Source organism: Epinephelus fuscoguttatus, linkage group LG18, assembly GCF_011397635.1.
Source record: "Epinephelus fuscoguttatus linkage group LG18, E.fuscoguttatus.final_Chr_v1".
Taxonomy (NCBI): Eukaryota; Metazoa; Chordata; class Actinopteri; order Perciformes; family Serranidae; genus Epinephelus; species Epinephelus fuscoguttatus.
In genome coordinates this window covers 2,032,783-2,051,355 of record NC_064769.1, presented here as the reverse complement: position 1 = coordinate 2,051,355, position 18,573 = coordinate 2,032,783, and the positions used below count along the sequence as shown (strand labels likewise).

The 18,573-nt window shown below is 38.3% G+C and overlaps 1 protein-coding gene and 1 long non-coding RNA gene across 4 annotated transcripts in view; both read left to right on the top strand.

The window, feature by feature from the left end:
• Positions 1-2,016: 2,016 nt before the first annotated feature.
• The window catches only part of fbxw2 (F-box and WD repeat domain containing 2), a 34,689-nt gene continuing 18,132 nt past the window's right edge, over positions 2,017-18,573 (top strand). For 2 of the 3 annotated variants that reach the window (XM_049604080.1, XM_049604082.1), the window contains exons 1-3: positions 2,017-2,074; positions 4,156-4,448; positions 16,807-17,029. In XM_049604080.1, coding sequence (XP_049460037.1) covers positions 2,041-2,074; positions 4,156-4,448; positions 16,807-17,029 — 550 coding nt within the window. In that variant the 5' untranslated portion in view covers positions 2,017-2,040. Of the gene's footprint in view, positions 2,075-2,103; positions 2,611-4,155; positions 4,449-16,806; positions 17,030-18,573 lie in introns of those variants that run through there. The other variant, XM_049604081.1, reaches the window with a different exon arrangement.
• LOC125905878 (uncharacterized) lies at positions 6,622-11,853 on the top strand. The gene is made up of 3 exons (XR_007451710.1): positions 6,622-9,486; positions 9,720-9,801; positions 10,419-11,853. It is a non-coding gene; the product is annotated as an uncharacterized LOC125905878 (long non-coding RNA).

Sequence of the window (18,573 nt, the reverse complement as noted above, 5' to 3'; positions counted from 1 at the left end):
CCATTTGTTCCCAACTTGACAAAATACTTTTTAAATTCTTATGGAAGAATAAACCAAATAAAATTAAAAGAACTGTTCTTTCTAACCCCTTAGCTGAGGGAGGTCTTGATGTTTTGACATTTACAGTATTTAATCAGACAATAAAAATCAACTGGATTAAAAGATTCATTAAAAAGCCAAATAACGTGGAATATTTTCCCTAATCACTTATTCAATATAGTTGGTGGTCTGAACTTTTTATTGCTATGTCCTTACTCTGTTGGAAAACTGCCTGTGAAATTAGCGAACTTTCATCAACAAGTTTTGTTGTGTTGGAATCTTCTTTTTAAACACAATTATTCCCCTCACAATTGTATTCTTTGGAACAACTCTTATATATTACACAGAAACAAAACACTGTTCTTACATAATTGGTTTGTGAACAACATAATCACTGTGAATAATTTGTTGAATGCAAATAGTGAAATGTATACATATGAGATTTTCTCAGAGATATATGGGATCCACACCTCTCATCGAGAGTTTGACATTGTTATCAAGTCTATACCTAATAGCATTGTGTCTTTAGCACAAAACATACACATTGATGTTTCTATTTTAAGAGATCGTCCTCTTACTATTAGAGGGATCCACATTGCTGATAAGAAAAGCACAAATGCTTTCATTAGAAGCCAACTTGAAAATGTCACTACTCCTTTATATAAATACCGGTGGATGTATCTAAACAAGAAAATGTGGAAGGCTGTCTTGCTATTACCTCATAAGTATATAATTTCAAACAAAATTAAAGAGTTATTATTTAAGATTGTTCATAGATACTATCCCACAAAAGCAAACATATGTAAATTCTTCCGTCATGTAACTAACAAATGTACTTTTTGTGGTTGTGAGGAGGAAACCATTGAACATGTATTTTTAGATTGTTTCATGTTACTTCCTTTTACTTTTATTTACAAAAATATTTATCCAAAATTTTGAAAAACACATTATACTAAGTAAATCTGATATACTACTCATAGTTAATAATTCTACTCTGTCCTCTGATGAAACGTACATCATAAATTTAATTAACATCCTAGCTAAATACTACATACATAAAATGATCTGGCATAAAAAAAATACCCTCCTTTAAAAATTTTGAAAATATAGACCTGAAAACGTATACCCATACTATTGAAAACTTAAAACTTAAAAACAATAAGTTAAGTAAAACTATTAGATTATTTAAACAATTCAAACTTATTATTTAGCAGATCCTAAATGTGTTTTCCCTTTTTTTTCTTTCCTCTGACATTCTGACATTGATCTATGAATTTATTTATTTTTTGTCTGTTTCTTTGTTTTTGTTTGTTTTCTCTGTTTTTGTTTTCTACATACTTGTGTACTGACAATTCTGTAATGATTTGATGATTTGTACTGTTACATTATCAATAAAATTAAAAAAAAAGAATAAGACACAATTAAATTGCAAAAGAATTTTACAGTACAGTTTTGTAGTATTTCTTAATCAATTAAACCATTTCACTTTCATTTCAATCATTAGTTAATCATTTAAACAATTTTTTTTACTGTGAACTAACTTTTGAGAATCAATTTATGAGTAAATCTAAACTGAAATCTTTTTTATTAAATACTAAACGTTAAAATCTATGATTATTCTGAAGGCATTGTACTCTATTGTCTACATAATACACCTATGGAACCGAAGCATCACGACTATTAGCCTACTACATGCAAGACCCAATATTCGTTATTTGTTTGCCCTCTGGTGGTTATTACTCTTCACTACATTTCAGTATGCTACTATATATGCCACATTTTTATCTCGTACGATTTAATATACGCGCATTATTGTTTAAAAGTAAAGTCGTCCGTGCATTGCTGTCAGCATGTAAAAAACAGCTGTGTCGTCGCCGTTGTACCACAAACTCTGTACACATATAGCGGAACCACAGAGAAGGCCAGGCGTGGAGCACACAGGCCCCGGTCACACCGTTCCACATAGTGCGTGACACCGGAAGCAACTTTACCTTGGAATCCATGGGTGTTGCAAGCCCGCAGCGTTGTCTATCAGGCAAGTTTAGGTCCTGTGAAAAGAAAAGTGCTGAGGAGACTGTAAATAAAAAAGTTTCTGTGTAATGTTAGCGGGAAAATATGTGAGGAATGTAGTTATTATACTTTATTTACTTTTCAGAATATGTCAATTAGTCACGTGTTGTTTTCTAAAGAATTACCAAATACTCCTACGGCGCTTCCTGTAACAGGAACTAAGGGTGAAATTCTGCCCATAGTATACATAGCGTTTCTATTCTCTTAAGGTTTTTAATGCTGTCAGAGCCTGCAATCACCACTAACGTTATTACACTAAAACTCTGTGCTTGGGGAATGGATAGAAGATCAGTGTCACTCCGTTAGAAACATTATGTAATCCACTATTAACCGTATCAATTCTCTCATCATGGTGGTTAGCTAAGATCAGCTACGAAGCTAGGTTACTTGGACCATTCTTTCAACTTGATTGCTGACAGGTTAGCTTACGACAGCTAACTTCGCTATGTGAACTAACTAAGCCAGGAAAGTGGCGATAAAGAAACTCCCTGCAGCTCTCTGGTTGGTGGACATGGTTTACATTTTGAAATGTAATTTTGTGTATTAGCAGATACTGTTAATGGATTGTTTGGATGTTAGCAGTCGTAGCAAGTATGCTATGAAATTGTAGTAGTGTTACTTAGCTAACGTCTGCTTAGAAGTTGCTATTTAGCAGGTAGCTAACTTAGACTGCATGTACAAACAGATACAAACGCTCGTAAAAGTAATTACCTGACATGGTTGACAGTAGTTTACTGCAACTATTCATATAATTCATTCCACAAAAACACAAGTCATTGTGTCTGCTATCATCCAGCAAGTCTTTGAAATATTCTCTCTGGCTACATTTTTTCTTTATGAAACTATTAGGAATTGGTCAATGTGATAAACTCATGAAGTGACATTACTACATAATGTAGCATATCACGGATGCTTTCTTTGTTTGACTTGTGATTTCAGCTCAACATATGAAAATGCGATGATATGAAACTGAGGAAACGGAGTAAAACATGCCACTTGTAAATCAGTTATCAGCAGATATTTGACTATTTGACATGATTGATACTTTAAATGAATATTGAATTTCTAAATTGTGTTTCATTAGTTTTCAGTGATTGAAAAGTCCACTGATTATGACAAAATTACTTTTAATTTTTATGTTGTGGTGTTTTTGTTTGTGTAAATAGAGATGATTCAAGAGATTTTAAGTATACAAATGCAAGATATTTATTTACTGAAGTGTTTGACACATTTAGGAAAATAATTCATCTGTATTAAATGTGGATCCACAATATCATATTATCATAATACTTAAGTCATGATTCAATATTATTGCAATTATAAATATGTTGCAATTTGCTGAGTATTGTGATAAAATATATTGCGATAAAATGTGAGTTATTACCTTATTTTGAACTGTAAATTATGTCCCCAAAGGAAAACTTTGTCAACATCTATAAAGTTTCCAGTCTGTTCTTCTCCTTGAGCCATTTTTTTTACAGCAGCAAAATGTATCTAGTGAACTGAAAAGGCTATTGATCACATTATTCTAGTAGGCAAACCAAAGTTTGTTTTTTTTTTAAATTTATTTTTATATTAGTGACAGAGCATATTAATGAACATTATATTATACAAAACGTAAATATGCCAGATTATAGCCGAGTTTAATTTGGATTTGTAATTTTAATATACATTTTTATGTTTGAAATTGTCAGTTACACAACACATTTACAAACTTAGACAAGAGTACACAGTCATGTTACTAAACATTCACTCTATTTTGTTTTTGTTTCATCATCTTATCAGTCAGCAGTAAATTAATTAATTACAATTTGATCATAGCAAAACTGCCATGCATTTGTCAAAGTCAAGACATTCTTCCTGCTTTTTGTTTGTTTTTTGTATGATTGAATATCTTTGGGTTTTTAACTTGGTCAGAAAAAAACACCTTATTGGAATCCCTCAAATTATCTCAAACACATTATTTTTTAAAGTGTTGGCTGTGGCTGCTCGAGACTGTCATGTATGAACAACGTGCTGACGTCAGACCCTGTGTTGTTCTTGTAGGTGTTGCAGGTCGCTCTCATGTGCCCATGGAGAAGGCAGTCTTTGAGGGGTGGCTGGAGTCAGTCTCTGCCACTTTCCTTACTCTAAGTGACCAGCAGCGCAACCAGTCTCTGGACCACCTTATTTCTCTAAGTGGTGCTGCCCAGCTCCGTCATCTGTCTAATGGACTGGAGACATTGCTCAAACGTGACTTCCTGCGCCTCCTTCCTCTGGAGCTGGCTTTCTACCTACTGCACTGGCTGGATCCTGAAACCCTGCTTACCTGCTGTCTGGTCTGCAAACAGTGGAATAAGGTGAATATCATGCTGAATCCTGACATCTGGAAACACCTCATCTTCTCACATGTCTTAAATGTCTCCTCTAGGGTTGCAGTGATATACAGGTTTTAAAGTATACAATGTCCTAAAAGTTGATGGTTATCATACAGTGTACATTTGCTTATCTATGGCATGAAAAAAGCAACAGGATGTTGAATCTCCCCTTTATTTTAGTTATTTTCTAAGGGGAGACTTTTTTACACATACATCCATTAACAAAATGGTTTCATGTTTCAGTTACAGTAATAAAACATTTGTTCAACCAAAAATAACCCTTCCGTTTTCATTCCTTTAAGGGTCATTCCATTAAGGATCAATATAAATTCTGTAATGCTGTGAAACTGCAATATTTTCTGAGACGTTGTTTTACCATGAAAATGTCATACCGTTGCAACCCTAATCTCTTCATTTGCCTCATTTGCGTATTTTTTTTTTTGCCTCTTAGTCCCTCCCATGTAAGTAGGGCTATACTGACTGTAATCTTTTTACATTTGGAGCTGGATCATCTGTCAGTGCGCTTTTTAAGTACTCTGCATTGTTATCTTGCTTGGAACATGTATTCAGACTGTGTGCAGATAATTTTAACAGTTTGTAAGTGATCTTAACTGCCGTATTTAAAGTTACTTTGCTTGTAAATTCCTCATACAGTTCTTATTATCGTTCTATTCATGTATGTTGAAATTGTATCTGAAAGTGAAATAAAATCCCAAATCTGAAAACTTAATTTACAAAACCACAGACTATGTATCTTACATACAGTCTGTGCACAAAACATTATACAACTGTCACATGATGAGCTGAGTTTAGAGAGCCCCAAAATCATCTACCCGGTATAAGTATTCACAGTATAAGTATCAGATGTGATATGTGATTGTGATTTGGGATAATCTTGTAGAAATAGCTGCTGGTGGGTGTGTGCTCACCTGTGTGTGCATGTGCGCACATGTGTGTGTGTGTCCGTGTCTGTGTGTGTGTTTTGACAAATATGTTTATTCTCTTTCATTCTGAGAAGACTTACTATGTTTTCACTTATTGAGACTATGAACAAAACAGGAAACAACAACAACAGATCTGGGGCCTATTGCACAAAACTAGGATAAGGGATTAAGCCGGGATATCTTGGTTATCCTGGCTCAACTTATCCGTGATCCGGTTGCACAAAAGCGGGATAGTGGAAAGCAGGATATGTTATGGCATAAGTTACCATGGAGATTTATTCTGTGGAGCTAGCCTGCTCCAGACCAGGCTAAGTTCCAGGATCTATTCAATCTCATGCCTTATCTCAGTCAGCAGTCACCACAAACGGAAACCAATAGTTATTCCACTGCCTACTGCACATTGTTAACACATTCAACCAGACCCACTGTCATTATTTAAACATTTGTGATCATTAATTGCAATCATTTTAGATAAATGATGATTTTAGATGATTTTGCAATCATTAGATAATTTACAGTTTCCCATAGACTATATATAAAGAACACATCCCAAAAATATAAATACACATTAAAGAGTAACATGATGTTCCTTTATTGGATAAGGATAAATCAAAGCAAGTAAACCATCAGCTCCTTTCAAAACTGAAGTCACAGTGTGACTGTGGCACTGTGTGACACAGTGACTCTACAAGATAGAAAGCACGGAATCAAAGCATATTATACAACACAAGAATAAATACACACTCAAAGGTCTGTATATGATACACCCCGCATGTCTGCGCACTGAAATAAATGCAGGACAAATCCATACACAACAAATGAACAGACAAATGAAGAGATGCAGTAGCCTCCCTGCAAGCTTGTATACACACAGTATACAGCACAAACAGCATAAGAGGCCAAATCAATTTAAACTGAATAAAAAAACACAAATTCCTCTGCCACTGCAGGACATATTTAACTTAAATTTAAAGCATGCATGCATGTTAACTTAAATAATTTAACACATATTGGTCCCTGACCAGCCGACCACTGTCATCATCAAGGGAAGATGGCAGGATTGTCCCAGTCCATGTGTGATCACACTCTGGAGGCCCTCTCCTTCCTCAGGCAGGCCACATTGTGGAGGACAGCACAGGCCACAGTGATGTCACATGCCCTCAAAGGGCTGACCCTTAAGTGGTTAAGACAGTGAAAGCGTGCCTACAGGAGGCATCATTTCGATCCTGGCCCTTGTCCTGGCATGGGCATGATTATAGGCCTGCTGTGCTTCCTGAGGGTCTGTATGGTGTGAGGAGAGAAGTCTGGCAGGCATACCCCCTGTCCCCCAGCAACACACCAGAGAATTCACCTGTCAATACAAAATCTCATCATCACAACCTCATAAATAGAGTGACATTCTTGGCATAGCCATGATGTAAAAAGTGGTTATTAATAGAGGTTGTGTGGCTCACCTTGTGATAGGCGCTGAAAGATGCCAGAGGTCTGAAAGACTCAGGAATCATGGACTGAGCCAGGCCACTTTGCCACAACATATACACAACATTTACACAATTTCACTCACATCTGCAGTCAATTTCACTTACAGTTTCAACTGATTCATAAGCAGAGTACAACTACGTTTTCGGAGATGTTAATTAACTAATTGGATTGTAATTGTGATGGTTTCAGCGGAGCAGTGAGTGTGTATTTGTATTTGTGCGCTACTTAGGCACTCAGGCGGTCTGCAACTTTGCCACGCTTTCTCTCGTTGTTCTATAACTGTGGCGGTGTTGCCTTTCTTTTCGATTTGATAGAGTACTGATTAGTAGCACATTCACATTAGCACAACGTAGCACTATCGGGATAAAAACACAGCGTGTCTCGTGAACAGCAAAGCACCATCGTCACTGACATGAGTGAATACAGCATCTGATGTTATAGCAGATGTTGCGATGCAAGATAACACAGTAATGTCTGTAGTAATATTCTACATATTCCTGAATTTGGGTGTATTTTAAATAAAAATGCAAGGTTATTGTCTATTGACAGTCCCTGAGACCTCTGTGCTGCTCTGTCACATTTACCAGGAAACGGCGATGCTCAGACCTTTGGAGAGCTGGGGATGAGAAAAGGTTGGTGGGCGAACAGGTGTCAGATCTTTGCAGAGCACCAGTACAAACTCTCAGCGGTTTCCGTGACATGAGAAATACTTTCAAAACTTGTGAAGTCACCCGATGCCACTGTTTTAACACGGATTGGTTATTCAAAATCACTCCTGCCCATATATTTACACGCAGCGGGGAAGGCATGGCACATGTAAATATACTATTTGTAAGAGTTCAAGGAGTCTTTTGTGATACCTTTTTTGCATGTTGGTGTAGTTATGAAGGTAAATTTTTGATATACAGGGTCCCCACGGTCATGAAATTCCTGGAAAAGTTATGGAATTTGAAAAACCCATTTTCCAGTCTTGAACAGTTATGGAATTAACTGACTGTTTTGAAAAAGTTTTGAAATATACTTCGTTTTAAAATATATTGTAGTGTACAATATTCCTTAAAATCCTCAAAAGATATCTAGCGTTACCGAAAAAGTGTAAGCTATTATTTAAATCGAATGTTGCACCAATTAGGCTCATGACCGGTGAAACGAATATGACGTGATGTGATACATAGACATAGGCTATGTATGTAGCTAGTTGGCTAGTTAGCAGTTGTTTTCGATAGCAGTCGCTTCCGAAAAAATGCCTGGAAAATACTCCTTTAACAATGTATGGCTTACAAATTTGAAATATAAATCATGGCTCAAAAGAGAGGAAGACCCTGGCGAGCTGGATGTAAGCTCTGTGTAAAATCATTTGATGTCAGCAACATGGGGGAAGCAGTGCTCGTTAGCCATGCCAAAGGAAAGAAACATTTAGACAACCAAAAGGTGGCTGAACAAACCGCCAGCGTCAGAACCTTCTTCACCCCTCAGCCTGCTGCAGCCACAGCCATGCCTTAAGCTTCACCTTCAACTAAGGCAAGCACATCAACATAACTGACCCTCAACCAGTATGCTGCCTCAAACGATGTGCTATCGGCTGAAGTGTTATGGACTCTAAAGTTAATGGATTCGCATTATTCGTACAGTTCATGTGCCAACACAGGCGCAGTTTTTTGAGCCATGTTCCCCGACAGCAAAATAGCATCTAAATTTAGTTTAGGGGAAACAAAGTCTGCGTACCTCCCAACATTTGGCATTGCGCCCTACTTCAAATCACTCCTGGTCAGAGAAGTGTCCAGGCAGGCTGGTTATGTAATGATGATCGACGAAAGCTTGAACAAAGCTCTGCAACTCAAACAGATGGATCTGCACGTACGGATTTGGGATGGTGGGGAGGTGAAAACCTGCTATGTAGGCTCTGAGTTTCTTGGACACGCAACTGCCCAGGACATTGTAGATCGAATGCAAACTATGCTCTCAGAAACAGAAATGAAGAATCTCATGCAGCTGTCAATGGATGGACCCATTGTAAATTGGATGGTTTTCGATTTACTTCAATCTGACCTGGTCCAAATCAACAAATCTCTACTGAACATGGGGTCGTGCGGACTGCACACTCTCCATAACGCCTTCCGAGACGGATACAAGGCAAGCGGATGGGAGGTGGACCACACCCTCTCTAGCCTGTATTGGCTCTTCAAAAACAGCCGCGTGCGTCGAGAAGACTTCATAAACCTCACAGGTAATGAATTTTATATTGTATTATGTGCTATTGAATTGTAAACCTTTTGCACAATATCTATACTGTAAATATAATGTATTGATTGTTGATGTAATGTAGGCTATTGAAATTATTAATAAAGTCCTTTAAAACTCACGCAGGATGCGACACACCCATGCTGAAATTCTGCCAGCACCGATGGGCTGAAAATGTGAAGGTTTGTGAGAGAGGGCTGATGCTGTGGCCTCATGTGATGAACTACGTTGATGCAGTCTCACGATGAGAATTACTGGAGCCAAAGATCAAATCTTTCCAAGAGATCAAGATGGCCTGTGCAGATCCACTTTTCCGAGTGAAAACAGCAGTATTGCAGAGCATATTCAAGCAGGTCTGCACATTTTAATATTTTACTGTTCTAAATTTGTATTTGGTTTTAAGAATTTTTTTTCTATTTTGCACTCTCTTTTAATTTAATTACTTTACCCTGATTGTTTCTTTTAAATCTGTTCATTCTGTTTATATGATTTATGTTTTTATCCATCTCTTTTATCTTAAGCACTATGTGATGCATTTACATGTATGAATGGTGCTATATAAATAAAGTGACATTGACATGGACAGGTCACCACTTTCCTCGTCCAGTACCAGACCGACAAGCCAATGCTACCATTCATGGGTGAGGATGTGTACCAGCTGCTCAAAGGTAATAATAATTACGTATTTGCCCCTTTTTTATCATTTCAACTGATAGTAATGTTAGATAAACAGCCACCTTATTTCAAACAATGTGGTGGCCAAAATAATAACACATGGTTGTACAATGTGCGTACCCCATGGGTGGTGGCGTTTAGGTTGAATAGAGAGATTTATTGCAGAGCTGTTGTATTAGAACGCATTGGTTTTGCTAGTACCTAATGAAGTGGCCCACGAAACATCAAAACGCAAAAAACCTTAGTGACTGCGGTAGATGTGGTTGTCTGTGAAGCGTTGCGGTCTGCTTCACAGGACCGCGGTTGTGCGGTCAACCGGTAACTGCAGCAGCCCTACCTCCCATCCGCTTGCCTTGTATCCGTCTGGCCAGGGAGTGTACGTGTTCCTACATACACTGACATCAGTATGTAAAGTTGTGAGAGCGCCCTCTACTGGACCTGTGCTAACATTATTTTCCCAAATTAATTAGGAATAGGAATATTAATAGGAAACACTGCATGAAAAAAATGATGAATAACATGACTAAAAGAATGTTAAAATTATCTATGATGACCTAGTCATTACCTAGTAATCACTTAATATTTATCTTCTGCTTTTTTCTGTCTGCAGGGCTCATGGACCGTTTTATCAAAGAAAAGACCATGAAAGAGGCTACCTCGGTATACAAAACTCTTCAGGTGCCTTTTGATCAAGCTAGTGAACAGAAAGATGCCTCCAAAGTGGAGATTGGGTTTGCAGCAGAGGCAGCGCTCAGCAAAATTAAAAGTCAGAAGAAGATCTCAGAAAGACAGGTGCTTGAGATAAAAATGGACTGTAAAACTTTCCTCATTGCACTCCTGCACAAGCTTGTTCACAAGACACGTGTGCAATACCTCCTTGTTCGAAGCACGCAGTGCATAGATCCTAGACAAATGGTTGCCAACAAAGGGCAGTGTGTGTAAACAAAATGAAAAGAGTCCTGCAAACCCTTGTCAGTGCAAATCAAGTGAGAGAATCAGTTTGTGACGATGTCTTGAGAGAGTACAGGGCGTTCTGTGATTGTGCTCTGGTCACTCCAGGGTTCAGAGAATTTGACCCCACCTCAGATAGAGTAGATACACTGTTTTATGAGACCTCTAGCACTGAATTCAAAAACCTCTGGGAGGTGGTGAAGGTGCTTCTTGTGATGTCCCACGGACAGGCAAGTGTAGAGAGGGGGTTTTCTGTTAATAAAGAAGTTGAGGTAGAGAATCTGAAGGAACGGTTTTTAGTGGCATAGAGACTTATCACTGACCACATTAGGGCAGTTGGAGGAGTATGTAGAGTTCAGATCACAAAAGAACTGCTTATATCAGCTGCAGGTGCAAGGCAGAAGTATTGTGCCTACCTTGATGAGCAAAAGAGAGAGAGAAGCAGAAAGACGCTTGCCATGAAAAGAAAGTCTCTCATGGAAGAATTGGATGAACTAAAAAAAAAAAGAAGAGAGCTAGAGTTGAGGCTGATGCCACTGCCTTAGAGAAAGCTGCAGATGAGTACGCGAACAAGGGAGAGACCACTAGCAAACTAACCTTTATTGCAATGTCTAACAGCCTGCGCCATTTAGCCAAAGAAAAGAAAGCAAGTCTTCTTGACATTGAAAAGCAAATCAATGAGAAACTATAAGAAATTAAGAATGGGTAGACACAGTTTGACTGTTCAAAGCAAACTTATGTTCATTTTTTAACATATATTTTTTTTATGAAGCATAGTGCAGTGTGATATTAGGTTTTACTCTCAAAATATTGTATCGCCTAATGCTGTGAGGCCTTGATTGCCGTTTATCTTGTGGTGCTCTCGTACCAGAAACCCAGACTAATTTATTTATTTTACTGATTCCTTATTTAAATGAGGAAGCCATCCCTGAAGCACAGTGGCCTACTTAAGTTACACTTAATGCACAAATGTTTTTTTGTAATTGTTGAATATCTGATTTTCTCAGAATAAATATCATTATTTGTTACCTTGTTATTTGTCAATGTTTTCACTTTTTGAGCATTTAAATGCTGTAGCACTTGATTAATTGTTGTTGTTACCGGTCAACGCTACATTCACTAGCCGATGCATGATTAATATGTAAAAATACAAGAATATGGGTGCCATAGGCTCTTGCGCCATTGCGCTATGCCCTAGGATAGGTGTGTGATGGACACAACATCCCTTCCATTCCCTATGCCACATTTGTACTACACTGCTTAGGCCATAGCACACTGGAGAGGCTCATTATTGCGCTCTATGGTCGCTATTATAGGTCTCATCTATTATAAACTAAGGCCTGGAAATTTGGTAAAATATTATGGAAAAGTTGTGGAAAGGTTTTGAAAAATCATTGGTAAAAAAGTGTGGGAACCCTGGATATATTGTGCAGCCCTAGGATGTGGCTTGTGTTACACCGTTGCATACAGTTTCCAAATGGCAGGTGCTGCTGTCAGACTGTCACACCAGCACTACCCCATGATACTGTACTCTAAATGTATATATTTTTTCTGTCTTCATTGCCAATGTAGCACAACATAGCACCATAATTAAGGAATGTTTAACTTTAAGTTAAATCCGTTATATTGTTAGGATACGTGTCATGCTTTTGCAATGACAGTGAAGTAATTTCATATAGGCATATCCTTGCTGATGTACCCTGAAACTAATAATGGAGCTAACCTTAGCTAGCATGACTGTTGTCGATAACAGAAAGCTAGAGCCAACTAATATCAAAATGTTGTTTTTGGCATGTTTAACGTTAATAGTCAAATGCAATTATACTATAGATCATATATGATAAGTCATGGAACATTAACCAGGCATGCATCTGTCATACTATTTAATATTTCCCATAAATACTTTGAATGACTACCTGGCTGTTACATTGTCCTGTGATGTGGCATAAGCTGTTTTCCACCTTCATAACTTAGATATGATAGACTGCGGGATATTGTGTCACTATGATTTATCTGTCTGACATGATAGTGTGTATTGATTACACCTAATATAGTTTTATTGTAATTGACAACTTTGGCTCATAATGTTACATCAGCCTGGAGGGGGTAATAATAATCAATAATCTCATTCATAGCAGTCCACTGCCACTAATCTCAGAGCTTTTAACATTTTTCACAGTCTTCATTATTTTATTGAGTAATTCATTAGATTTGTATCTCTATTTAATTCTAATACTTATGTTGAATCAAGGGACCAGATTATGCCATTTTACACTGATTCAGTTTTGTAGCGATCTACCGCTCCTGATCCAGTGGCTTGTGATGTTTTGTAGCAACCTGCCACTCCTAATCCAGGAGTAAATGGTCAGGAGTGGTAGGTCACAACAAAACATTAATGGTACCAAAATATTTTTTCCTGTCAGCTACATGGGAAGAAATCAACAGTGTTTGTGGTGTAACTTCACTTTACTTTTTGATATTGATCAAAATGTGTCCATAACACAGATTATTGAAAGCTGGCATAACTAGATAGTTATTGATTTACATTGAAAAGTTTTATTATTTATTATTTTAAGTCACAGTTTTATTTAGACAGAGGTCTTGTACAGCTGCTTGTGTTTCAACAACATTGAGAACTTTGACTTGTTTTATTAAGTGAAGAAAGGCTTCTGAGAAACAAAATTTGCTTGTATCTATCAGAATTAAGTGCAAAATAGTTTGGTATTGCACTGGAGTTATAGTTTTTATGCCAGTTGTAAATTGTTATCCAAATTGTTATAAAATTGTTATACAATGTATTCATTTCCTCTGACATATATGTGTATATACAGTACAGGCCAAAAGTTTGGACACACCTTCTCATTCAATGCGTTTTCTTTATTTTCATGACTATTTACATTGTAGATTCTCACTGAAGGCATCAAAACTATGAATGAACACATGTGGAGTTATGTACTTAACAAAAAAAGGTGAAATAACTGAAAACATGTTTTATATTCTAGTTTCTTCAAAATAGCCACCCTTTGCTCTGATTACTGCTTTGCACACTCTTGGCATTCTCTCCATGAGCTTCAAGAGGTAGTCACCTGAAATGGTTTTCCAACAGTCTTGAAGGAGTTCCCAGAGGTGTTTAGCACTTGTTGGCCCCTTTGCCTTCACTCTGCGGTCCAGCTCACCCCAAACCATCTCGATTGGGTTCAGGTCCGGTGACTGTGGAGGCCAGGTCATCTGCCGCAGCACTCCATCACTCTCCTTCTTGGTCAAATAGCCCTTACACAGCCTGGAGGTGTGTTTGGGGTCATTGTCCTGTTGAAAATAAATGATCGTCCAACTAAACGCAAACCGGATGGGATGGCATGTCGCTGCAGGATGCTGTGGTAGCCATGCTGGTTCAGTGTGCCTTCAATTTTGAATAAATCCCCAACAGTGTCACCAGCAAAACACCCCCACACCATCACACCTCCTCCTCCATGCTTCACAGTGGGAACCAGGCATGTGGAATCCATCCGCTCACCTTTTCTGCGTCTCACAAAGACACGGGTTGGAAGCAAAGATCTCAAATTTGGACTCATCAGACCAAAGCACAGATTTCCACTGGTCTAATGTCCATTCCTTGTGTTTCTTGGCCCAAACAAATCTCTTCTGCTTGTTGCCTCTCCTTAGCAGTGGTTTCCTAGCAGCTATTTGACCATGAAGGCCTGATTCGCAGTCTCCTCTTAACAGTTGTTCTAGAGATGGGTCTGCTGCTAGAACTCTGTGTGGCATTCATCTGGTCTCTGATCTGAGCTGCTGTTAACTTGCGATTTCTGAGGCTGGTGACTCGGATGAACTTATCCTCAGAAGCAGAGGTGACTCTTGGTCTTCCTTTCCTGGGTCGGTCCTCATGTGTGCCAGTTTCGTTGTAGCGCTTGATGGTTTTTGCGACTCCACTTGGGGACACATTTAAAGTTTTTGCAATTTTCCGGACTGACTGACCTTCATTTCTTAAAGTAATGATGGCCACTCGTTTTTCTTTAGTTAGCTGATTGGTTCTTGCCATAATATGAATTTTAACCGTTGTCCAATAGGGCTGTCAGCTGTGTATTAACCTGACTTCTGCACAACACAACTGATGGTCCCAACCCCATTGATAAAGCAAGAAATTCCACTAATTAACCCTGATAAGGCACACCTGTGAAGTGGAAACCATTTCAGGTGACTACCTCTTGAAGCTCATGGAGAGAATGCCAAGAGTGTGCAAAGCAGTAATCAGAGCAAAGGGTGGCTATTTTGAAGAAACTAGATTATAAAACATGTTTTCAGTTATTTCACCAGTTATTTTTCATTTTTTGTTAAGTACATAACTCCACATGTGTTCATTCATAGTTTTGATGCCTTCAGTGAGAATCTACAATGTAAATAGTCATGAAAATAAAGAAAACGCATTGAATGAGAAGGTGTGTCCAAACTTTTGGCCTGTACTGTATATATATATATATATATATATATATATATATATATATATATATATATATGTGTGTATATATATATATATATATATATATATATATATATATATATACATACATATATGTGTATATATATATATATATATATATATATATATGTACATATATATATATATATATATATATATATATATATATATATATATATATATATATATATATATATATATATATATATATATACATATATATATATGTATATACATCCAGTCTGCATGTGCTTTGTGGACTTGGAGAAGGCTTATGACCACTTTGTGGACTTGGAGAAGGCTTATGACCACGTCCCTCAGGGGGTCTTCGGGGGGGTACTGCGGGAGTACGGGATACCGGGCTCGCTGCTACAAGCCATCCGGTCCCTGTTTGACCAAAGTGAGAGCTGTGTCTACATACTTGGCATAAAGTCAAACATGTTCTCGGTGGGTGTTGGCCTCCGCAAGGGTTGTCAACGTTCCTGTTTGTGAGTTTCATAGACAGGATCTTGAGGTGCAGCCGGGGGGAGGAAAGGGTCCCATTTGGGGACCTCAGAATTGAATCTCTACTTTTTGCAGATGATGTGGTTCTGTTGGCTTCATCACACCGTGAACTCCAGCATGCAATGGGGTGGTTTGCAGCCGAGTGTGAAGCGGTCGGGATGAGAGTCAACACCTCAAAGTCTGAGGCCATGGTTCTCTGGTGGAAACAGGTGGATTGCCCCCTCTGGGCTGGGGGAGAGTTACTGCCTCAAGTGAGGGAGTTCGAGTATCTTGGGTCTTGTTCACGAGCGAGGGTAGAATATTGTGTGAGATGGATCGCCAGTTTGGTGCAGCTTCTGCAGTGATGCAGGCGCTGCGCCGGACCATTGTGGTGAAGAGGAAGCTGAGCTGGAAGGTGAAGCTTTGGATTTACTGGTCCATTTACATCCCAACCCTCACCTATGATAATGAGCTCTGAGTAGTGACTGAAAGATTGAGATTGCGGATACAAGCGGCCGAATTGAGTGGGGGCAGCAGCCCGAGCAAAGCGCCCCAGACATCCCTGTGTGCGTGTGTGTGTGTGATATTATCACGATACATAAGTGCAGAGTATTGCGATAATGTATTGTGATATATTGCAATTTATTACCATTTTTTTTTTTTTTTAGTGGCAAATTATGTCCCCAAATGAAAACTTTGTCAACATCAACAGTTTCTGAGTCTGTTCATCTCACTTCAGTCATTTTTATCTCAGCAAAATGTATCTAGTAAACTGAAAATGCAGCTGCTTATATTATTCTAGTATGCTAACCAAACATTTAATTTGTGTTGGTAATATTATTAATTTATGCAATAAAAAAAATCAATATTGATTGGTTTTATTTATTAATTATTTAATAATTAAATGAAAATGAGATATGTCAGATATAATTCAATTTTAAAATCTGAACACAGATTTATAAAACAATGTCAATAAACTAACAAGTACTGTATCAGCTCACCCTCTATAGTCGTGAAAGTAGTAGTCATTCACCTATGTATGTGCTAAAGTGTTCCAATGTTTCAACAAGCTTTTGTCTCCTTTTAGGTGATTAACTCTTGTACTGAGGTGTGGCAGGGTGTGTGCCGGGAGCTGGGCTGGAGGATTGATGAATCCATTCAGGATGCATCACACTGGAAAGGGGTCTACCTGAAGGCTAAATTGCGCATGGTGCAGCTGCAGGATCAGGAGGCCTTTGAGACATCGTCCCTCATTGGCCACAGTGCTCGAGTATACGCCCTCTACTATAAGGATGGCCTCCTCTGCACAGGTACACTATGGCTCTGGTTTATTTTCATGACTTAGAATGTAGTACTGAAAAACTGAAGACATTGTTTTGAATATACCTATTTGAGTATATTCAGCAAGGCCACGTGTTTTGCCAGGCCAGGCATTGCTGTTTGCTTCAGCGTACTTGCGCATACCAGGATTCTGCCTTAACACATTTTCTACCAAAATGCCAACTCATTTTGCAATGTCTCATTTGAAAGAATCTCTCCTGCTTGCAACTCTACTTCTACCTGTGCACCATGCACTCTGCACTCTACCCCAAGATACCACATAGATGAGTAAAGTCAATGTTAAGGTCAGGAGAATGCCAAACTGGCTTAGCACTGTTGTATTCAGTGCTGCTGTCTGGTACAGTGTTGTCCCAAAATGGGAACCATAAAAGAAGTCAAATGCTGTTGCCCAGTTAGTAGTGTCTATATAATAATATATAACCCTGATTCCAGTAAAGTTGGGATGTTGTGTAATACATAAATAAAGACAGAACGCAATGATGTGAAAATCCTTTCCAAACTATATTCAGTTGAATACAGTGCAAAGACAAGATATATAATGTTCAATCCGATAAACTTTATTGTTTTTTATAAGCATACACTCTTTCAGAATTTGATGCCTGCAACATGTTTGAAAAAAGTTGGGACAGGGACATGTCTACCACTGTGTGGATTTGTGTAGCCAGACCTATCTCTGCAGCGCAGTGTCAGCATCAGGGAAAGGTCTGGAGCACACAATATCATTCTGCTAAAGGGAAAAAAAACACTCTGGGTTTCTATTTCTTAAAACCAGCCACACAGCTGTGGCTCAGGAGCAGGTTGTCCACTAATGGAAAGATCAGCGGTCCAGTCCCCAGCTTCTCCAGTCTGCATGTGGAAGTATCTTAAACCCGAAACTTCTCCTGCTGTGTGAGTGCATGTGAATGTCTAAACTGAGTATCAGGTGGCACCTTGTATGGTAGCCTTGGCCAGCAGTGCGTGAATGTGTGTGTGAAAGTCTCATATTAAAGCGCTTTAAGTGGTCGGAACGTGCATGTTCATTCTAGTCACTAAGCCCAGGATGAAGCGATGCTTCCCTTTTGAAATAGTAACAGAAACAAGGAGCAAATCACCGCATTCACAACCAGAGTATGCCAAGGTGCCAGAAAAACATGTGTAAACTTGTGTAAAAATAGGATCTGCACACTTGGATCAGTGCAAGTATCTTTAATTAACCAAGCTTTCAGTCAGAGGACCTTCATCAGGGTGACAATCAGCACGAGTACAATGAACAGTCTTATGTGATTCTTATGTGAAAATAGCAACAGACAAAAAACAGTAACAGATGTATGTCAACTGTGTCACTCAACTTTTAGTAATAAAAAGATAAACTTTTTTAATGTTTCACACAGCGTCCCAACTTTTTTGGAATTGGGCTTGTAGACAGGTTTTACAATCCATTTTATACTAAGTACAGTTTTTGTTTTTTTAATCTCACCACCACCACCACTACCTGTTTTTAATGATTTGAAGCTGAGAACAGCTCCTCCATTCC